The sequence below is a fragment of the Coregonus lavaretus genome, assembly GCF_964263955.1.
Source record: "Coregonus lavaretus genome assembly, chromosome: 3".
In the NCBI taxonomy this organism is placed as follows: Eukaryota; Metazoa; Chordata; class Actinopteri; order Salmoniformes; family Salmonidae; genus Coregonus; species Coregonus lavaretus.
In genome coordinates, this window is record NC_139990.1 from 30960013 (window position 1) to 30984639 (window position 24627).

The window sequence follows — 24627 nt, forward strand, 5'->3', positions numbered from 1 at the left end:
TAGGGGGGGACGGTGAGAGGGTGAGGTCAAAAGAGGAGAGGAGTGGAAAGAAGGAGGCAGAGAGAAATGAGTCAAATGTAGACGTAGGGAGGTTGAAATCCCCCAAAACTGTGAAGGGTGAGCCATCCTCAGGAAAGGAACTTATCAAGGCGTCAAGCTCATTGATGAACTCTCCAAGGGAACTTGGAGGGCGATAGATGACAAGGATATTAAGCTTAAATGGGCTAGTGACTGTGACAGCGTGGAATTCAAATGAGGAGATAGACAGATGGGTTAGGGGAAAAATTGAGAATGACCACTTGGGAGAGATGAGGATTCCTGTGCTGTGGGGGTGCTTTATTGCAGGAGGGACTGGTGCACTTCACAAAATAGATGGCATCATGAAGAAGGAAAATTATGTGGATATATTGAAGCAACATCTCAAGACATCAGTCAGGAAGTTAAAGCTTGGTCGCAAATGGGTCTTCCAAATGGACAATAACCCCAAGCATACTTCCAAAGTTGTGGGAAAATGGCTTAAGGACAACAAAGTCAAGGTATTGGAGTGGCCATCACAAAGCCCTGACCTCAATCCTATAGAAAATGTGTGGGCAGAACTGAAAAAGTGTGTGCGAGCAAGGAGGCCTACAAACATGATTCAGTTACACCAGCTCTGTCAGGAGGAATGGGCCAAAATTCACCCAACTTATTGTGGGAAGCTTGTGGAAGGCTACCTGAAACGTTTGACCCAAGTTAAACAATTTAAAGGGAATGCTACCAAATACTAATTGAGTGTATGTAAACTTCTGACCCACTGGGAATGTGATGAAAGAAATAAAAGCTGAAATAAATCATTCTCTCTACTATTATTCGGACATTTCACATTCTTAAAATAAAGTGGTGATCCTAACTGACCTAAGACAGGGAATTTTTACTAGGATTAAATGTCAGGAATTGTGAAAAACTGAGTTTAAATGTATTTGGTTAAGGTGTATGTAAACTTCCGACTTCAACTGTATATTCGGCCTTGTGTTTTAGGTTATTGTCCTGCTGAAAGGTGAATTTGTCTGCTAGTATCTATTGGAAAGCAGACTGAACCAGGTTTTCCTTTAGGATTTTGCCTGTGCTTGGCTCTATTCCATTTCTTTTTATCCTAAAAAACTCCCTAGTCCTTGCCAATGACAAGTATACCCATAACATGATGCAGCCACCACCATGTTTGAACATTTGAAGAGTGGTACTCTGTGTTGGCTTTGCCCCAAACATACCACTTTGTATTTAGGACAAAAAGTTAATTTCTTTGCCACATTTTTTGCAGTTTTACTTTAGTGCCTTATTGCAAACAGGATGCATGTTTTGGAATATGTGTTATTCTGTACAGGTTTTCTTTTCACTCTGTCATTTAGGTTAGTATTGAGGAGTAAGTACAATGTTGTTGATCCATCCTCAGTTTTCTCCTATCACAGCTATTAAACTCTGTAAAGTCCCCATTGGCCTCATGGTGAAATCCCTGAGTGGTTTCTTTCCTCTCCGGCAACTGAGTTAGGAAGGATGCCTGTATCTTTGCAGTGACTGGGTGTATTGATATACCATCCAAACTTCACCATGCTCAAAGGGATATAATTTTTTTTTTTACCCATTTGCTAATAGGTGGCCTTTACGAGCCATTGGAAAAGGTCCCTGGTCTTTGTGGTTGAATCAGTTTTGAAATTCACTCCTCGACTGAGGGACCTTACAGATAATTGTATGTGTGGGGTAGTGAGATGAGGTAGTCATTCAAAAATTATGTTAAACACTATTATTGCACACAGAGTGAGTCCATGCAACTTATTATTTGATTTGTTAAGCAAATGTTTACTCCTGAACTTATTTAGGCTTCCCATAACAAAGGGGTTGAATACTTATTGACTCAAAACCTTTCACAAAATCTCAATTTAATCCATTTTAAATTCAGGCTGTAAAACAACAAAATGTGGAAAAAGTCAAGGGGTGTGATTACTTTCTGAAGGCACTGTATACAGTACATGTAAACAGGAGTAATAGTGATCAGTAGCAGGATAAAATAGATACCCAGAGAGTAGCTGCTAGCTAGAACCGGCACTGTGGTTTACAGGCTTTTCATGTCATTTTCAGCCTCCCAGAGTTGAGTCATACAGGGATCCAACCCCAAATTATGAATCTATGACGCATGGGGAAAACCCTAATACCTCTTGATTTCCTCAGTAGTTAGTCAAAACGCATTTTGATTTTATTCAATTCATAAGGAATTATTCATATTAAAGGAATAGTTATTCAAATATGAAGTTTTAACACATTTTCGATTTACTTAGGCTGTTGTCGCTTCATTCAGACAGAATGTCCATTAGCTAGTTATATAGCAACACCCAGAATATTCTAGCAAGTTTTTTTCAGAGCATGTAGCAATGTTAATAGAAACACACTAGGCTGATTCGTAGCCTCCTTTTTTGAGTGAGAGATTTCCCAAGGTAAAGTTTGTTGTGTCTGCTGCCCTGGCATTCCCAGGGTCGCAGTGAGGTCAGTGCATCTGTTGCTCAGGGAGTTTGAACAGCTGCAGCCGTTCCCACAGAAACTAAAATGTAACAACATCAATCAATCAATCAATCAAATTGTATTTATAAAGCCCTTTTTACATCAGAAGATGTCACCAAGTGCTATACAGAAACCCAGCCTAAAACCCCAAACAGCAAGCAATGCAGATGTAGAAACACGGTGGCTAGGAAAAACTCCCTAGAAAGGCAGAAACCTAGGAAGAAACCTAGAGAGGAACCAGGCTCTGAGGGGTGGCCAGTCCTCTTCTGGCTGTGCAGGGTGGAGATAGTACATGGCCATTAAGGCCAGATTTTTCTCCAAGATGTTCAAACGTTCATAGATGACCAGCAGGGTCAAATAATAATCACAGTGGTTGTAAAGGTTGCAACAGGTCAGTACATCAGGAGTAAATGTCACTTGGCTTTTCATAGCCGGGCATTTAGAGGTTGAAATAGCAGGTGCGGTAGAGAGAGAGTGTTGAAAACAGCAGGTCTGGGACAAGGTAGCACGTCCAGTGAACAGGTCAGGGTTCCATAGCCGCAGGCAGAAGAGTGGAAACTGGAGCAGCCGCACGACCAGGAGGACTGGGGACAGCAAGGAGTCATCAGGCCAGGTAGTCCTGAGGCATGGTCCTAGGGCTCAGGTCCTCCGGGAGGGGAGGGAGAGGGAGAGAGAGAATTAGAGGGAGCATACCTAAATTCACACAGGACACCGGATAAGACAGGAGAATAACACCAGATATAACAGACTGACCCTAGCCCCCCGGCACATAGACATGGGGAGAGAAGATCGATGGAATACTCTGTCAAATATAACCCCTTCAACTTTTAGTCGTTGATAAAGTTGGCAGCTAAGGTTGAGGAGTAGTAGCTAAAGTTTAGGAGGTACATGTATGAGTCAATGTATTGTATCTAAATGTGAAAGTTACTCTGAAAAAGTGGGTTTATTAGTTCATGATAATAAGGTCACAACATGTTGTCAATGAGTATGCTGTTGAAGTCAAACATATGATTTCACTATATATATATATATACAGTGAGGGGGAAAAAGTATTTGATAACCTGCTGATTTTGTACGTTTGCACACTGACAAAGACATGATCAGTCTATACATTTAATGGTAGGTTTATTTGAACAGTGAGAGACAGAATAAAAACAAAAAAATCCAGAAAAATGCATGTCAAAAATGTTATAAATTGATTTACATTTTAATGAGGGAAATAAGTATTTGACCCCTCTGCAAAACATGACTTAGTACTTGGTGGCAAAACCCTTGTTGGCAATCACAGAGGTCAGACGTTTCTTGTAGTTGGCCACCAGGTTTGCACACATCTCAGGAGGGATTTTGTCCCACTCCTTTTTGCAGATCTTCTCCAAGTCATTAAGGTTTCGAGGCTGACGTTTGGCAACTCGAACCTTCAGCTCCCTCCACAGATTTTCTATGGGATTAAGGTCTGGAGACTGGCTAGGCCACTCCAGGACCTTAATGTGCCTCTTCTTGAGCCACTCCTTTGTTGCCTTGGCCGTGTGTTTTGGGTCATTGTCATGCTGGAATACCCATCCACGACCCATTTTCAATGCCCTGGCTGACAGAAGGAGGTTCTCACCCAAGATTTGACGGTACATGGCCCCATCCATCGTCCCTTTGATGCGGTGAAGTTTTCCTGCCCCCTTAGCAGAAAAACACCCCCAAAGCATAATGTTTCCACCTCCATGTTTGACGGTGGGGATGGTGTTCTTGGGGTCATAGGCAGCATTCCTCCTCCTCTAAACACGGCGAGTTGAGTTGATGGCAAAGAGCTAGATTTTGGTCTCATCTGACCACAACACTTTCACCCAGTTCTCCTCTGAATCATTCAGATGTTCATTGGCAAACTTCATACGGGCCTGTATATGTGCTTTCTTGAGCAGGGGGACCTTGCGGGCGCTGCAGGATTTCAGTCCTTCACGGCGTAGTGTGTTACCAATAGTTTTCTTGGTGACTATGGTCCCAGCTGCCTTGAAATCATTGACAAGATCCTCCCGTGTAGTTCTGGGCTGATTCCTCACCGTTCTCATGATCATTGCAACACCACGAGGTGAGATCTTGCATGGAGCCCCAGGCCGAGGGAGATTGACAGTTATTTTGTGTTTCTTCCATTTGCGAATAATCGCACCAACTGTTGTCACCTTCTCACCAAGCTGCTTGGCGATGGTCTTGTAGCCCATTCCAGCCTTGTGTAGGTCTACAATCTTGTCCCTGACATCCTTGGAGAGCTCTTTGGTCTTGGCCATGGTGGAGAGTTTGGAATCTGATTGATTGATTGCTTCTGTGGACAGGTGTCTTTTATACAGGTAACAAACTGAGATTAGGAGCACTCCCTTTAAGAGTGTGCTCCTAATCTCAGCTCATTACCTGTATAAAAGACACCTGGGAGCCAGAAATCTTTCTGATTGAGAGGGGGTCAAATACTTATTTCCCTCATTAAAATGCAAATCAATTTATAACATTTTTGACATGCGTTTTTCTGGATTTTTTTGTTATTCTGTCTCTCGCTGTTCAAATAAACGTACCATTAAATGTATAGACTGATCATGTCTTTGTCAGTGGGCAAACGTACAAAATCAGCAGGGGATCAAATACTTTTCTCCCTCACTGTATATATATATATAAAAGTTGTCTTTTTTCTCCAAATTTGAAATTGACCCAAACCCTGTCCTGTCCTCCCTCAGGTGATGAGCCAAGCAGAGGGCCAACAGAAGAACCTGGTCCAGTCCATCGAGTCCCTCCCCACGCGAGGGCCCCTTTCCTGCCTGGACCAGGACCTCCTGCTCCTCAAAGCCACGTCGGCCGCCACCCTGAGCTGCCTGGGAGAGTGCCTGAACATCCTGCAACAGACCCAGCCCCACAGCCAGCCCCAGGCCTCCCAGGCCAACCACATCCGCGGTCCCCCCTCCGGTGAGTCTGCCACAGGCATCTCCCTCCTGGCGTTGGCCCCCCCGTCCCCCCTTCCAGACCCCGACAGCGGCAGCAAGGGCCACATGAACATGCAGGTAGAATGTGGCCCTTGCCCTTATCAAACTGGAGCCATGAACTTGAGTGTGTGTAATAAATGTTGTTGAATGTTGCATCCGTGTTGTTGTTTGTTGTTGTGTTTCTTTCATAGTTTGTAGTTTTGGTCATGTTCTTTTTTTATTTATGTATTTATTTCATAAATGTTTCTGTTATGTCTTGTGTCCTCATCAATGGCATTGATATTATTCCTTCTCAAACAAATAATTATGTGTGTGTGTGTGTGTGTGTGTGTGTGTGTGTGTGTATTTATGGTCGATATTGTTTACAACAGGTTAACAAAAGCATGTTGGTGTCCGTTAGCCAGTGTATGTCAGAAAATGATGTGGGGGGGTCCATGTTTGTGTGTGTGTATGAAAGAGCCTACTACAATAGAACTATGCACTTGAACGTTTCCACTGGAGGTAATCTATGCCAAATACACAAAGGTGCCTACAACTCGATCTATCTGCCATGTTAACCCTCTCTGTGCCAGAACATGGATCCAATAAATATCTTTCAAAACAAACCTCTCACAGCCTTAGAGTGCTTCTATGTGTATCTATGGCCTCCTCTGTTGGGCATAGGGGTGGGTTGATGGGTGTGGGAATGTACAATAAAAGGACTTGCTTGGATGGGTGAAGGTGTAAGTGCTCCTCAATACTGGCCTGCTATATAATCAGCTTTCACCACCTATATTGATCATTAAATGCCCTGGACCAGCACTAAGGGGTGAATCCTAACTTCCACTTAAGTCAAATTTTGCATTGACGTCAATGGAAGACTAACCGAACATTTGACTTAAGTGGAAGTTAGGTTTCGCCCCTTCAAGAAAACCTTCCATCTTTTCCCATTTTACTACTAGTTCAGGGTCAGTTTCTGTTTTAAATACATGGTTATATTTGACATAAGGTTGGGGTTGAGCTGACCCTAGAGCAGTACTTATGGACAACCAACATCCCTCTGGTGCAAGTAGATGTAATGGTTTGGGTGGGGATGAGGGTTGGGATGGGGGTTGTTTCTCTCAGTCTCCTTACGTCTTCTCTTCTGGTGTTCTCCTTATTTATGTCCTAACAGTCGCCCTGCCCTGTACGTCAGACAGGGGGTGGTGTGGAGTGGGACCGCCAGGCCGCAAGTACAAACCAGTTTCTTTCCACTGCCTTGCTCACAATGCGTCGTCTTGTTGGGGACATGCTATGCCCCGGCTCCGGCATGTGCCCCCCCCCCCCCCCCCATGCCCTAACAGATTTGTTTTGGGTGTTGGGTTTAAAGGGTAACCAGGGTGAAGGTGGCACTAGCATGGATGTATTCCAGATTAGGACTGTGGCACACTGGCGCTGGAGTGTTGGGTGGGGGGGCAACATCCATTCCACACTGTCCTGAGCCAACCCTTGCCACAGCCATTGCATGGGCAGGGTCAAATTGTTGCATGGCGCCCGCAAAGCGCCAAGCATGAGGTCGGACCACGAATTGGCTGACTGGCACGGTCCCTCCGGGTCACCCCCTTAGAATCCGTTTGGCACTGTGAGTACTGTATGCCTGGAGCTTTTTGAAGGTCTTTGTGAAACTTCCACAAACCCTGTACTTTCTATTGAGCTTCCTACTGAGTGATGATGTCATGGAGGATCTGGCTGCTTGTTGCTCTCTTGGTTCTCGTGCTCCCAAACAGCTTGCTGACGGCCCATTTGAAATGCTTAATGTGGAGCATTTCCTTTTTGGAGATCACAATCCATAAAGGAATGAATTGCCTTGCCAAGAGTTTTTATTTTATCCCCACTGTGAAAGAACTAGCAAATGTGCCATTTCTCCATTGGAATGGAACAAAGGGGCAAATCAAATGGCATTTCACACAAATGAATGAGAGGGCTGAGTGTGTTTGACTTCTTTCTTGTATGGGAGGTGGGGAGGAGGGAGATTGGCATAGTGTTGGGTGGGTAAAGCGGCACAAATGAGGAGTATTGAGGTCACAGCCCTGAAATGGAAGATAAAGCCATTTGAAACGCATACTGTAGTGCATGAATGTTTTTCCGTACAACACCCCTGGCCTGCAACACAACCCTGTTCACATGCATGCCTGTTTTCATTGACACACTCTCTGTTTTTAGGTGCTTCTTCTCTTTTTAGTGGTGCATCATCCTCATTGTGTGACTATCACTAAGCTCACAGCTATTCAGTGACAGCCACTGGATATCATCTAGATTTGATCAGGGAGGCCAAATTGATTAATGCCTGGCAGAGAAAATGTATTTTCTTTCCCCATAAGAATGGACAGCTGCAGTGATTTGTTCCCTACAATCCCTTTCTCACTCTCATGATCCACCTGAATAACACCTGCATAACTGCTTATAGAATAACAGCCCAAATTGCATCACATTTAAAAAAAGAAAAAAATAATCTTACAAAGGATATTTCATTACTTCCTTCACTTCTTATTTTTGTCCCTTTAACTAATACTACTATACATTATTTTAACTATAGACTAAATACGTAGAGAAAATGCAGCAAAGCAGGGACCAAAGCAATGCAAAATGCTGGACCTCAGCAGTGCTACCACTTCTTATACAGTACTCTCTTATGTGCATGTATTTTTTAATGGAGGACACCATTAAATACAGTAGGGTTTGCTGCCCACATTACTGAGGGCTCTGCCTGGCAGATCAACAGAAGCCTGCCTGGAGGGGAGTATCAAAGCACTCTGTCAGGTAGGAAAACCCTGGGCACCTCGCCAGTCGACTCAGCACAACTGGTCCCTCAATAATGGATATGAGAGAGTAGAGGGACGGTGCATTAGAGTTAACCCAATTTGAACTGGTGGAGGAATGGAATTTGGAAACAGGGTCCTTAGCAGCACTCTACTTACAGGGTAGAGGGTCTTGATTGCATGGACTTGCATTAGGTAGGCCGCAGCCTGCGTTTGAGCTCATCACACTAGATAAGTAGCTGAACTTGAGCTTTGTGTGGGTGTACACTAATTATAGACCTGAATCATGTGACTTGACCAATCACGTGTCAAGGTGGGCGCTGCAGCGCTTAGCAACTCAAAAGACACTATTTGCAGTGTCTTGATTGCATGGTCTTTCATTTGGTCGGATATTTGCATGGAAGTGGAACAAATGAAATACACAGGTTACAATTACCTCATCCTCTTTTTTTCTGGGAAGTCCTAACCATAGGCACAAACACAACACAAAGACATCTTGATCATAGTTGACAGTTTCCATAACTTGTTAATATTCTACATTTATTCACACAGTATGTAGGTCTAGTTCTTATCAAACACATTTCCAAATGACCATTGTCATTTTCATTGTTATGTTATTGTTTGTAAATGACCATTGTCATTTAAAATGTTATGTCAGAATGCATTGTTCCGTTTTGATTCTTCCTATGATTTTGGAAACTGCTCACTCGTCCCTGAGTGGAAGAATGTGATTGTTATTCTATTCTCTCTTCAATTTCACATTCCTTCCCATATTCTATTGCCTCATTGCAGCAGTCCTGTAAATGGTCTGTTAGTTTTCAATGAGACTTGTTATTGAAAGACACAAAACACCTTGTCAAAGGAAAGACATAGCCTTCAGATTAATAGTGCTACAAAAGAAAACATTCTCACAAAATAGTAGCAACAAAATAATTCGACTGGTGACCCTCAGGACAATGATTGCTCACCAGTCCTGCAGGCTCTTTCAGAACATTTTGTTTCTCATTTCGAGCTCCGATTTTTTTGTCATAGATTCTGCAAGTCAGCGCCGCAAGTCCATCATCCGTATACTCACACATACCCTCAAATTTCCTGTTGTCTTGTCTCTGTGTGGCAGATAGGCTCAGCTGGATCACCCTCATATCCCTATTCGACATCTATCTCTGTTGTTTTGTTTTTAAAAATGAAATAAATAGCTATTTTGATTTCAAAAGAAAATAGAGAATGATGTGGATAGTTTACTGCTGGACACACCTTTTCTATTCATTTACTGTCCATACCGTCTATACACAACATTATATACTGTGTAAGTCAATCAATATACACTGAGTGTGCAAAACATTAGGACCACCTTCCTAATATTGAGTTGCACCCCTTTTTGCCCTCAGAATAGCCTCAATTTGTTGGGGCATGGACTCTACAAGGTGTTGAAAGCGTTCCACAGGGATGCTGGCCCATATTGACTTCAATGCTTCCCACGGTTGTGTGAAGTTGGCTGGATGTCTTTTGGATGGTGGACCTTTGTTGATACACACAGTAAACTGTTGAGCATGAAATCCAGCAGCTTTCTTGACACAAACTGGTGCGCCTGGCACCTACTACCATACCCTGTTCAAAGGCACTTAAACCTTTTGTCTTGCCCATTCACCCTCTGAATGGCACACATACACAATCCAACTCAAGGCTTAAAGATCCTTCTTTAACCTGGATTTAACAAGTGACATCAATAAGGGATCATAACGTTCACCTGGATTTACCTGGTCAGTCTATGTCATGGAAAGAGTAGGTGTTCCTAATGTTTTGTACACTCAGTGTAAGTCAATCAAAAGGCTCAGATCCCAGCTGTCAGTGTACCCCCCTGAACGTGGTCAGAAATCAGTTGGTTCTGACCCTCTCCTATGCTCCTTTTGCAGATGGTGTTCCTGTGTGGACTGTACCAAAGTCGCCCTCGGGGGATCACCTGAAGAACGGTGGCCCGACCCCTCTACGCTCTGCCGAGCCCTCCCAAGCCCTCAGGAAAAAAAGCCCCCATGGTGCTGAGGTAAGGGAAGTTTTCCTCTCTCCCTCTCTCTCACTCACTCACACTCACTCATTTACTCACATACACACCTTACCATAATGCAGTATACTCTCACATATATTGGGCCTCTGTGGGTGTCTGTACACGTGTGTGTGTGCGTGTGTTGCATCCCCGGTTAAAGGGAGCGGGTTCTTTAGAAGCATCTCGAAATGGTGGTTTATTGTAACTTGACAGAGGAGATGACATGACTGCTTCCCAACACCTCTCCATCTGCGCCCGCTCTAAGGGTAGTAGAGGTATTACCCAGGCCATCAACCAATAAGGGCCTATCAATTAAGACATATTCAACCAATCATAAACATGCATACCTTGATCAAGTGCATGCACATTTTAACGAATGCACTGTGAGCATAACACTCTGTTGCTGTATATTCTCATGCACAACAGTGTGTTTTTGTCATGTGGTGCGTTCCCGCTTGAGAGAGAAATTCAGCGTATGTCCCCACCTTATCTAAGTCATGTCCTGTGTCAGAGCAAGGAAAGGAGATACAGTCAAATAAAATAAAGTAAAATAAAATTGTATTTGTAACGCGCCAAATACAACAGGTGTAGACCCCACCGTGAAATGCTTACTTACAAGCCCTTAACCAACAATGCAGTTTTAAGAAAAATAAGAGTTAAGAAAATATTGATGAAATAAACTAAAGTAAAAAAAATAAGAGTAACAATAAAATAACAATAACGAGGCTATATACAGGGGGTACAGATACCGAGTCAAAGTGCGGGGGTACAGGTTAGTCGAGGTAATGGAGGTATTCACTAACTATTAGTTAGTATTCACTAACTGTAAGTCGCTCTGGATAAGAGCGTCTGCTAAATGACTAAAATGTAAATGTAAAAAATGTAATATGTACATGTAGGTAGGGGTAAAGGGACTATGCACGGTCGGGCCACCGTTCTTCAGGTGCTCTCCCGAGGGCGACTTTGGTACAGTACACACAGGAACACCATCTGCAAAGGGAGCATAGAGGATCTGCTGTGTTGTGGGTCCCAGAGACAACTAAAGCCATAATTAATGTTTTAAAGAAGTTAAACAAAGCCTGTATCTTCACACATTACTACACATAATTTGCATATTAGATGTGCTTGTATTACTTTACCATGATGGGCTACTTTCAGGCATTTCCTGATAAGTGCACATACAGTTGAAGTTGGAAGTTTACATACACTTAGGTTGGGGTCATTAAAACTCGTTTTTCAACCACTCCACAAATGTCTTGTTAACAAACTATAGTTTTGGCAAGTCGGTTAGGACATCTACTTTGTGCACGACACAAGTAATTTTTCCAACAATTCTTCACAGACAGATTATTTCACTTATAATTCACTGTATCACAATTCCGGTGGGTCAGAAGTTTACATACACTAAGTTGACTGTGCCTTTAAACAGCTTGGAAAATTCTAGAAAATGATTTCATGGCTTTAGAAGCTTCTGATAGGCTAATTGACATCATTTGAGTCAATTGGAGGTGTACCTGTGGATGTATTCCAAGGCCTACCTTCAAACTCAGTGCCTCTTTGCTTGACATCATGGGAAAATCAAAAGAAATCAGCCAAGACCTCAGAAAAAATGTGTAGACCTCCACAAGTCTGGTTCATCCTTGGGAGCAATTTCCAAACGCCTGAAGGTACCACGTTCATCTGTACAAACAATAGTATGCAAGTATAAACACCATGGGACGTCATACTGCTCAGGAAGGAGACGCGTTCGGTCTCCTAGAGATGAACGTACTTTGGTGCGAAAAGTGCAAATCAATCCCAGAACAACAGCAAAGGACCTTGTGAAGATGCTGGAGGAAACCGATACAAAAGTATCTATATCCACAGTAAAACAAGTCTTATATCGACATAACCTGAAAGGCCGCTCAGCAAGGAAGAAGCCACTGCTCCAAAACCGGCATAAAAAAGCCAGACTGCGGTTTGCAACTGCACATGGGGACAAAGATCGTACTTTTTGTAGAAATGTCCTCTGGTCTGATTAAACAAAAATATAACTGTTTGGCCATAATGACCATCGTTATGTTTGGAGGAGAAAGGGGGTGGCTTGCAAGCTGAAGAACACCATCCCAACTGTGACGCACGGGGTGGCAGCATCATGCTGTGGGGGTGCTTTGCTGCAGGTGGGACTGGTGCACTTCACAAAATAGATGGCATCATGAGGAAGGAAAATTATGTGGATATATTGAAACAACATCTCAAGACATCAGTCAGGAAGGAGGCCTACAAACCTGACTCAGTTACACCAGCTCTGTCAGGAATGGGCCAAAATTCACCCAACTTATTGTGGGAAGCTTGTGGAAGGCTACCCGAAACGTTTGACCCAAGTTAAACAATTTAAAGGCAATGCTACCAAATACTAATTGAGTGTATGTAAACTTCTGACCCACTGGGAATGTGATGAAAGAAATAAAAGCTGAAATAAATAGTTATCTCTACTATTATTCTGACATTTCACATTCTTAAAATAAAGTGGTGATCCTTTTTTTACTAGGATTAAATGTCAGGAATTGTGAAAAACTGAGTTTAAATGTATTTGGCTAAGGTGTATGTAAACTTCCGACTTCAACTGTAAGTGCAGTCCTAATTCAAATGAATGATTTTTAATCGCTCTGGACATTCACAAGTTGACTTTAGTGCCCATAGCATCAAAATACTGATGCTTATCCAGGGCGATGGAATATGATAAAATCAACTACACAACACCACACTAAACAATACATGAATTGCACTAGAACGGTGACAAACGGTGCCCACAAACTGTTAGGGCCTACATAAAGCTGTCACAACAGCAGTCCCAACATTTTACCACTGCTACACCTGGCTATCAGCGGAGCGAAACAGTTCATTCAGCCTTTAAAAAAACATAGCTGATATGACTGACTATGGTTTCTAATGACAATTGAGATTTACAAACTATGGCATAAGGGGACGACAAGCGGATAAGAGGCAATCCGTAATTTCGATTAAGACATGAATGATCGAGCTAGGACGGACGTAGTCAATATAACTATTTGTTTAGCACTTTTGAAATGTACAGCGACAGAATTCAGAACATTGGCCGTTCTTACAGTGTTCTCCCTGTACACCAAGTCAGAAACTTAAGATAAATAAAGGGGGCATATAAGCAGACAATGAAAGCTCTTAAAATATTCGATGATTACATTTCTCTAAAACAGGTTATAGGCTACATGTGCACCACCAAATCAGAACAGTGGGCGAAATTCAAAGGGGTATATAGACCAAATTATTAGGATGAAGCACATGGGCTACTAAAAGCTTACTACACAACATACACTTAGTATTACTTTCTTAGCTACAGTATACATATCTCCCAGGCATATTACATAATTTATGCAGCAGCATACAATACATTTTTGGACTCACTTTGTTGTGCTGTGCTCACTTGAACAGGAAGGTTGGCGCGGCGGTTCTTCGTGGGCAAATTTTGTCATCAAAGTCTGGCATTCTCTGGATTTATGGTGCTTTCAAGACAACTGGGAACTCGGGGGAAAAAAACAATTTTGAATCATGATGATGTCATTGATCTTCAGGTCGTAGCTCTAGAAAGAGGCCCAAGGTCCGGATTTACAATTCCGAGTTGGACGACGGTTCAAAACGTATTTTCCCGACTTCCAAGTTGTCTTGAACTCACTGAAGTCAAGTTTTCGCAGTTCCGAGTTAACAGTTGTTTTGAGCGCGGCAGAAATCATGCCTCATTGACACCATGGCAAATGTTGAATGTTTATCATTTTAAATTTGGAAAAGAGACCCTTAATCCCAGATTTGGGACCACACAGCCACTCCACTGAATAGCAGGCTAGTGATTGCTTTGCAATGCTTGCTGTTAGCCACTGTTACTGATTTCTTCCAAACCACTAATTGTTGAATTTGCGATTTCCAACTTGTTGTGTAATGTTTATGTCCAATGGCCGATGAGCACCGATACGTTTTATCTATAATTTATCTTCATTATTTCTCTTCATATGACAAGGATTAAAAAGGATTTGCCAGTAGATTGTCGACTTGATTCATGATGATGACTGCTAGCGAAGATTTTGAAAGTATGATGTTGACATGATCAGTCCAATCAAAGCTACTTTAGATATAACATGATTTGATGTCATTTTATCTGTGGCCAAAGACCTTGAGCCTTCTTGGATGGGCACTTCTAATGTAACTCTATGGCAGCACCCATGGGGCTTGAATTTTCGAGCTCTACCCTTAGACTTGGCGGTGACGTACTGTCCCCCTCCGTATTTTCCGCTGGCTGCCCCACCACCACAGAAAGCACTGAGCTAGACTGAAACACCTGCATTTTGGAGCTGCCTTACTCAAGAAAGCAAAAAAAGACCATGTTTGTATGCGGCTTTATTAACTCAATTATTATTATTTATTTTTTACATTGTTTGCAAACTGATATATGACACGTATTAATGCCAAAATAACATGGAAAACAGGAAACCCTCCCAAATAAAGAATGACTGGTCGCCACTGTCGCATACACATATTTAGCAGATGTTGTTGCGGGTGTAGTGAAATGCTTGTGTTCCTAACTCCAACAGTGCAGTAATATCTAACAATTCACAACAATACGCACAAACCTAAAAGTAAAAGAATGGAATTAAGAAATATATAAAGTCTGGAGTATAAATGTATATACAGTGAGGGAAAAAGGTATTTGATCCCCTGCTGATTTTGTATGTTTGCCCACTGACAAAGAAATGATCAGTCTATAATTTTAATGGTAGGTTTATTTGAACAGTGAGAGACAGAATAACAACAAAAGAATCCAGAAAAACGCATGTCAGAAATGTTATAAATTGATTTGCATTTTAATGAGGGAAATAAGTATTTGACCCCCTCTCAATCAGAAAGATTTCTGGCTCCCAGGTGTCTTTTATACAGGTAACGAGCTGAGATTAGGAGCACACTCTTAAAGGGAGTGCTCATAATCTCAGCTTGTTACCTGTATAAAAGACACCTGTCCACAGAAGCAATCAATCAATCATATTCCAAACTCTCCAACATGGCCAAGACCAAAGAGCTCTCCAAGGATGTCAGGGACAAGATTGTAGACCTACACAAGGCTGGAATGGGCTACAAGACCATCGCCAAGCAGCTTGGTGAGAAGGTGACAACAGTTGGTGCGATTATTCGCAAATGGAAGAAACACAAAATAACTGTCAACTCCCTCGGCCTGGGGCTCCATGCAAGATCTCACCTCGTGGAGTTGCAATGATCATGAAAACGGTGAGGAATCGGCCCAGAACTACACGGGTGGATCTTGTCAATGATCTCAAGGCAGCTGGGACCATAGTCACCAAGAAAACAATTGGTAACACACTACGCCGTGAAGGACTGAAATCCTGCAGTGCCCGCAAGGTCCACCTGCTCAAGAAAGCACATATACAGGGCCGTCTGAAGTTTGCCAATGAACATCTGAATGATTCAGAGGAGAACTGGTTGAATGTGTAGTGGTCAGATGAGACCAAAATCGAGCTTTTTGGCATCAACTCAACTCGCCGTGTTTGGAGGAGGAGGAATGCTGCCTATGACCCCAAGAACACCATCCCCACCGTCAAACATGGAGGTGGAAACATTATGCTTTGAGGGTGTTTTTCTGCTAAGGGGAGAGGACAACTTCACCGCATCAAAGGGACGATAGACGGGGCAATGTACCATCAAATATTGGGTGAGAACCTCCTTCCCTCAGCCAGGGCATTGAAAATGGGTCGTGGATGGGTATTCCAGCATGACAATGACCCAAAACACACAGCCAAGGTAACAAAGGAGTGGCTCAAGAAGAAGCACATTAAGGTCCTGGAGTGGCCTAGCCAGTCTCCAGACCTTAATCCCATAGAAAATCTGTGGAGGGAGCTGAAGGTTCGAGTTGCCAAACATCAGCCTCGAAACCTTAATGACTTGGAGAAGATCTGCAAAGAGGAGTGGAACAAAACCCTCCTGAGATGTGTGCAAACCTGGTGTCCAACTACAAGAAACGTCTGACCTCTGTGATTGCCAACAAGGGTTTTGCCACCAAGTACTAAGTCATGTTTTGCAGAGGGGTCAAATACTTCTTTCCCTCATTAAAATGCAAATCAATTTATAACATTTTTGACATGCGTTTTTCTGGATTTTTTTGTTGTTATTCTGTCTCTCACTGTTCAAATAAACCTAACATTAAAATTATAGACTGATCATGTCTTTGTCAGTGGGCAAACGTACAAAATCAGCAGGGGATCAAATACTTTTTTCCCTCACTGTATGTGATGGGATGTATAGACATTATGGACAGTATGTGGATAGAACATTTTGTATATCTGTAGAATACATAGGAAAGAATAGTATATATACAGGAATAGTTGAATAATACAGCAGCAGTTGTAAAACAAATACTAAATTTACGCTATCAGCACTGCCTGTGATTATCATTGCGCTTCCAAGTTCCAACTGTGGCTAAAAGATACAGTATATCTTCAATTTACTCAGCATGTTGAGGATGCACCTACTGTATTTTGTGGTAGGATGGATGTGCATATCTGTTCTTAGAGCATTTTCAAAACGACAAAAAGGCAGCCTTTATGATCCAAATGAAAAACGGACTTCCATGAATATCTAATAGAACAGTGGAGTTACAATGTCACAGAAATCGCTCTGTCATTTGAGTCACATTGTACTTTGATTCTGACATCTTATTATTCCATCACTCCAGTTTAATGATATTTTACATTCAGAATGAGACCAAGATTAATGATGAGATTGTCCCCTCTAACACATTAGCTGTCATGCTAAGTCATAATAACCCTGTCAAATGTTACAATTATAACATTATTTTGTCATAAATCCTTGTCATTACAGATTAATTCTAGCCTCGTAATTACCAGACTGATTATTGCTGCGCTATTATATCCGTGCAGCGTTTAATGTAAACTCGCGGGATCAGGCGGCTCACGAGGATAGATTAATTAAGCACCCATGTCAGCACACCATCTCAATCAGGTTGAATGGGGGGGGAATAGTGACTTTTTGATCTTGATGCGTGCTGAGAATAATTGCAATCCAGACAAACGCTATCATGAGGTTACAACAGGTATTATAAACCAGACTTGTAAGTTAGAATGATTGAAATGTAATGTGACAGGCTTTGTATGGCAAAATAATAATTTGTAATAGACAGAGGACTGTAATCGCGTAATGTGTCTCTGTGGTGACATGTACTACTCTATGGATTCCCTGTACTTTTTCTTTGTAATAAGTAAAATATTGATAATAGGACAAAGTAAAATTATCCATGCTTAAGGCAGTCACAGTGCCTTGCAAAAGTAATCATACCCCTTGGCGTTTTTCCTATTTTGTTGCATTACAACCTGTAATTTAAATGGATTTTTATTTGGATTTCATGTAATGGACATACACAAAATAGTCCAAATTGGTGAAGTGAAATGAAAAAAATAACGTGTTTCAAAAAAGTATAAAAAATAAATAACGGAAAAGTGGTGCGTGCATATGTATTCACCCCCTTTGCTATGAAGCCCCTAAATAAGATCTGGTGCAACCAATTACCTTCAGAAGTCACATAATTAGTTAAATAAAGTCCAACTGTGTGCAATCTAAGTGTCACATGATCTGTCACATGATCTCAGTATATATACACACCTGTTCTGAAAGGCCCCAGAGTCTGCAACACCACCAAGCAAGGGGCACCACCAAGCAAGCGGCACCATGAAGACCAAGGAGCTCTCCAAACAGGTCAGGGACAAAGTTGTGGAGAAGTACAGATCAGGGTTGGGTTATAAAAAAATATCAGAAACTTTGAACATCCCATGGAGCACCATTAAATCCATTATAAAAAAATTGAAAGAATATGGCACCACAACAAGCCTGCTAAGAGAGGGCCGCCCACCAAAACTCACGGACCAGGCAAGGAGGCCATTAATCAGAGAGGCAAGAGACCAAAGATAACCCTGAAGGAGCTGCAAAGCTCCACAGCAGAGATTGGAGGATCTGTCCATAGGACCACTTCAAGCCGTACACTCCACAGAGCTGGGCTTTACTGAAGAGTAGCCAGAAAAAAGCAATTGCTTAAAGAAAAAAATAAGCAAACACGTTTCGTGTTCGCCAAAAGGCATGTGGGAGACTCCTCAAACATATGGAAGAAGTCACTCTGGTCAGATGAGACTAAAATTGAACTTTTTGGCCATCAAGGAAAACGCTATATCTGGCGCAAACCCAACACCTCTCATCACCCAGAGAACACCATCTCCACAGTGAAGCATGGTGGTGGCAGCATTATGCTGTGGGGATGTATTTCATCGGCAGGGACTGGGAAACTGGTCAGAATTGAAGGAATGATGGATGGCTCTAAATACAGGGAAATTGTGGAGGGAAACCTGTTTCAGTCTTCCAGAGATTTGAGACTGGGATGGAGGTTCACCTTCCAGCAGGACAATGACCCTAAGCATACTGCTAAAGCAACACTCAAGTGGTTTAAGGGGAAACATTTAAATGTCTTGGAATGGCCTAGTCAAAGCCCAGACCTCAATCCAATTGAGAATCTGTGGTATGACTTAAAGATTGCTGTACACCAGCGGAACCCATCCACCTTGAAAGAGCTGGAGCAGTTTTGCCTTGAAGAATGGGCAAGAATCCCAGTGGCTAAATGTGCCAAGCTTATAAAGACATACCCCAAGAGACTTGCAGCTGTAATTGCTGCAAAAGGTGGCTCTACAAAGTATTGACTTTGGGGGGGTGAATAGTTATGCATGCTCAAGTTTTCTGTTTTTTTGTCTTATTTCTTGTTTGTTTCAAAAGAAAAAATATTTTGCATCTTCAAAGTGGTAGGCATGTTGTGTAAATCAAATGATACAAACCCCCCAAAAATCCATTTTAATTATAGGTTGTAAGGCAACAAAATAGGAAAAATGCCAAGGGGGGTGAATTCTTTCGCAAGACACTATAATTTTAAATTGTGACAACTGTTTTTAAAAAAGTATATACTAGGCCTACAATTGAACTACGTCTGATATAATTACCACACAGTCTCATTTTGCAGAGGGTGTTAGGGAAGTCAATGGGGATGTTTGATATGGTCAGTTGACTTGGTGTGTGTTGACAGGATAAATCAATGGTTATGTGTGGTGGTGCTGGTGCCAGCCTCATCTGGACTCTCTCCCATTTGGCTTGGGGCTTCCCTATGATCAAATCCCTTATGACTGTGATGTATAAAGCATTTCAAGTGAGTGCTCGGAATTGGTGTTTGTTCGATGGCAGTTACTCAATACAAGTGTTTTTTTGGGGGGGGGAGGGGTCTAGTCATCTGCACATATTTCTGTGGACTATTGCTAAACATTACAAAGTAGTCACAGAACTTTGCTAATGTGGCAGAGTTAGAGAAGAGGTAGAGAGTCTGGTTAGAGTCTGTTTTTGTATTACATGCAGAAAAGTTGTTTTGGAAGTCTGCTTTGTTGAATGCCATATACAGTAAATATTTAATGTGCCAACATTTTCTGTCCTGTGTATCTGGACTAGACTGCATCTCTAGAGTATTTGTCTATATCTCTAAATGTACCCATAGGTCACAGCATTAGAGTCCACCAAAAATAATCACAACTTGCAACATTCTGCTAATTCAACCAGACTGTGTGTCTAGACTAGCAGCTAGCTACTCCTCCAACCCCCCTTTGTTCTGAAGTGTGAAACCAACATTTCATTAGCAGTTCTAGAACTGGAGTGGCATGTCGAGGAAGAGGGCAGAGAGGAGATGGAGCTAACTGCCAAGGCTCATTAGCCCAGCTTGACACATACTTTTATCTTCTAATGATAGCCGACACCCTCATATATTCTCGATTAATTATTCTCGCTCCAATCAGGGAAGACAGAGCGTCTGCCATCTTCTGCTTCTGCCTTAGTAAGGAGAGAAGTTAAGAAGGAGTTTGAGATTTGAGGAAGGGATTCAGTTGAGTTGAGATGATAGAGGTGGCTAATGGATGTGGTGGATAGAGTGATTGACAGGGTAAATGTGCTAGTCAGAACTGCAGGGATGAACTTGGTAGAGGTCAGAGGAGCTGGTGTCAAGCCTGCCACCTGGTGGCTTTGAAATATAATGTAGCCACAGCATCATACCTCTTTGCTGAGGTTCTTTTTACTCTATGGAAGCCATTCTCATTATGGGATATAGGCTATACTATGGCCTACTGTAGGACATACAAGTGTCTTTGTCCCAGCCGATGTGGTTTGATGGCTCTTAAATGCAAGGAGATTTATGCAGTATGCAGTATTACTCTTTAGTCCTTTCACACACCTTGACTAGTCTGTGACATTGCCTTTGTAACCCCATACACAAGCCAAAGTGAAGTGGATAGCTCTTGGAGTTCCCATACACTCTTGACTCTATGCTTATTCTCCGTTTAAAGCAGCATCAGTATCATTCGACTTGTTCATCTGATTCTTTCAGGAACACAGAAGCCATAAAAACATGGTGTTTAACATCAGGAGAAAGCACTTCATCGCCTGGCAGGGGGCCAGATTGTTGAGGACAAACAGGATTTCCAATACCCCTTGCAATATTTTGGCAGGTATAATACAATAGCCCCCACATCACTATTCTTTATGCAGAGTAGACTGCTAGTAGAAGAATAATGACAGCTATTTCATTCAATTCCTCATACCAGAGAGGCTAAAAAATAGATCTGTATTTTGCTGTAACTTTGAAACTTGGATAATGGCTGAACAACACATTTATTTGCTGGTCAAATTTATCTGGACAGGGCTCTGTAATCAAAACGATGGATCACAGAGTATTCAGAATACAATACTTTTGTGATGTTTACTTTGTTTAAAGGGGAAGTTCCCCCAAAAACACTTCTGGGACCTTCATATCACTTGCCTGGCCATTTATTTGTACCCCAGACTGTTTTTAGGTGCGTTGCTTGAGTATTTAGATGTAGCTAATAAGCGGATTCTACCCTCCCCATAGAAACCCCATTCAACGTCAAAGTCCATCATACAGTGGGGAAAAAAAGTATTTAGTCAGCCACCAATTGTGCAAGTTCTCCCACTTAAAAAGATGAGAGAGGCCTGTAATTTTCATCATAGGTACACGTCAACTATGACAGACAAATTGAGAGAAAAAAATCCAGAAAATCACATTGTAGGATTTTTTATGAATTTATTTGCAAATTATGGTGGAAAATAAGTATTTGGTCACCTACAAACAAGCAAGATTTCTGGCTCTCACAGACCTGTAACTTCTTCTTTAAGAGGCTCCTCTGTCCTCCACTCGTTACCTGTATTAATGGCACCTGTTTGAACTTGTTATCAGTATAAAAGACACCTGTCCACAACCTCAAACAGTCACACTCCAAACTCCACTATGGCCAAGACCAAAGAGCTGTCAAAGGACACCAGAAACAAAATTGTAGACCTGCACCAGGCTGGGAAGACTGAATCTGCAATAGGTAAGCAGCTTGGTTTGAAGAAATCAACTGTGGGAGCAATTATTAGGAAATGGAAGACATACAAGACCACTGATAATCTCCCTCGATCTGGGGCTCCACGCAAGATCTCACCCCGTGGGGTCAAAATGATCACAAGAACGGTGAGCAAAAATCCCAGAACCACACGGGGGGACCTAGTGAATGACCTGCAGAGAGCTGGGACCAAAGTAACAAAGCCTACCATCAGTAACACACTACGCCGCCAGGGACTCAAATCCTGCAGTGCCAGACGTGTCCCCCTGCTTAAGCCAGTACATGTCCAGGCCCGTCTGAAGTTTGCTAGAGTGCATTTGGATGATCCAGAAGAGGATTGGGAGAATGTCATATGGTCAGATGAAACCAAAATATAACTTTTTGGTAAAAACTCAACTTGTCGTGTTTGGAGGACAAAGAATGCTGAGTTGCATCCAAAGAACACCATACCTACTGTGAAGCATGGGGGTGGAAACATCAAGCTTTGGGGCGGTTTTTCTGCAAAGTATCGTGAGATTTTGAGTGAAATCCTCCTTCCATCAGCAAGGGCATTGAAGATGAAACGTGGCTGGGTCTTTTAGCATGACAATGATCCCAAACACACCGCCCGGGCAACGAAGGAGTGGCTTCGTAAGAAGCATTTCAAGGTCCTGGAGTGGCCTAGCCAGTCTCCAGATCTCAACCCCATAGAAAATCTTTGGAGGGAGTTGAAAGTCTGTGTTGCCCAGTGACAGCCCCAAAACATCACTGCTCTAGAGGAGATCTGCATGGAGGAATGGGCCAAAATACCAGCAACAGTGTGTGAAAACCTTGTGAAGACTTACAGAAAACGTTTGACCTGTGTCATTGCCAACAAAGGGTATATAACAAAGTATTGAGAAACTTTTGTTATTGACCAAATACTTATTTTCCACCATAATTTGCAAATAAATTCATAAAAAATCCTACAATGTGATTTTCTGGAGAACAAAATTCTCATTTTGTCTGTCATAGTTGACGTGTACCTATGATGAAAATTACAGGCCTCTCTCATCTTTTTAAGTGGGAGAACTTGCACAATTGGTGGCTGACTAAATACTTTTTTTCCCCACTGTAAATACCTTCCAAACACACTGCTCCGGCCCAGTAATGACTTTCTAGGCACAATACATTTTCCGCTAACTTATTTGAGTAGGCTAATATTTACCAATGTATTTTGGTATTGAAATCCTGGAAGTAGATTAATGCGCGCCACAAGTCGGGACTTCTTTTTCTCCCCAATTTCGATCTTGTCTCATTGCTGCAACTCCCCAACGGGCTCAGGAGAGGCGAAGGTGGAGTCATGTGCCCTCCGAAACATGACCCGCCTAACCATGCTCCTTAACACCCGCCAGCTTAACCCAGAAGCCAGCCGGGTTAAGAGGAAACACCATTCAACTAGCGACCGGGGACAGCCTGCAGGCACCCGGCCCGCCAAACCCTCCCCTAACCCGGACGACGCTGGGCCAATTGTGCGACGTCCTATGAGACTCCCGGCCATGGCCGGATGTGGCACAGCCCCGGAATGAACCCAGATCTGTAGTAATGCAGTGCCTTAGACCGCTGTGCCACTGGGGAGGACCCTCAGTCATCCTAAAAGTCGCTAGAAGTCACTAAATGACGCCATCACCTAATTTGCATAATTGGCCATGTGCATGTAATTGTGATGGACGCTGTAGGAGAGAGGAATAACGTTGTGGGAGAGACAAAAAGTGAGCAAAAAACACCCTACATTTACATCAGCCAGCGGCGGCTTCCCGCATGCGCGATTCATTTGCAGTCTGGACACGGAGGGGTGAACATTTCCTGCTCTGACTGCAGCTGGGAAGGACTGCTGCGCGAGGACTGGGCAGCCTGTGAGTGCTTTGGGACGGGGGTAACAAAGCACCCGCTGCTCGTTGAGAAGAGTAAGAACGATATGTGCTTTCACGTCAGAGTCTCCAAAAGTCTCCAATAACACCAGAAAAAGTCGCTAGATTTGTCACTAGTTGCTTTTTTGAAAATGTGTCGCTAGAGGGGTCTGAAAACTATATATATAGGACAAAGTCGCTAAGTTAGCAACACTGCTTGCTGTCGTCCTGACTTCCTTTCTTGAAGACCAATAGTAAGACACTCCTTCACACCGCCACCTGTAATGATAAATCTTAGAACCACGAAGAAGAGTATCAACGGATTACAGACAATATGGAAGACCTTTGCACTAGCACAAAGTAGGTCTTAGTTTTTTAAAATAGTTTTTACCTTTAAAAAAACACATTTCGTTTTCAATTCAATGCCGAGACACCAATTGTTGTTTATGTAAAGATAAATACACATAATGTTTTTATGCATTTTAGGTAATTTCGGAAATTTAGCATTTTGATATAAAAAGACAGAAATCTAAATACTCAAGCAATGGACCTAAAAACTGTCTGGGGTACTGACAAATATCCAGACAAGTGCTTTAAAGGGACCAGAAGTGTTTTTGAGTGAACTTCCCCTTTATTGACTTGGAACCCACAGGGTATAAGATTAAAAATGTAACTGAATACATTGAGGCATACATTGGCTTTGGCACTTGCCTTGACAGGCTAATTACATTTACATTCACTAACCCACACATCCCTCACACATTGCACTTGGACCTATACACACTTTCAAAAATACATTCAGTGGTCATTCCTCTCTCCAGTAGAGGGTAGCAGAAGATGGTGATGTGAATGAATGGATACTGCCAAGTACAAACATGTGAGATGTCATACACTGCAGTGGCTTGCGAAAGTATTCACCCCCCTTGGCATTTTTCCTATTTTGTTGCCTTA

General features: G+C 42.4%; 1 protein-coding gene across 3 annotated transcripts in view; it reads left to right on the forward strand.

Annotated features, from left to right (window-relative positions):
* The window catches only part of LOC311110837 (oxysterol-binding protein-related protein 10-like), a 138664-nt gene that overhangs the window by 84494 nt on the left and 29543 nt on the right, over window positions 1–24627 (forward strand). For all 3 annotated transcript variants that reach the window (XM_084153425.1, XM_084153426.1, XM_084153427.1), the window contains 2 exons: window positions 5241–5466; window positions 10174–10301. In XM_084153425.1, coding sequence (XP_084009551.1) covers window positions 5241–5466; window positions 10174–10301 — 354 coding nt within the window. The remainder of the gene's footprint in view (window positions 1–5240; window positions 5467–10173; window positions 10302–24627) is intronic.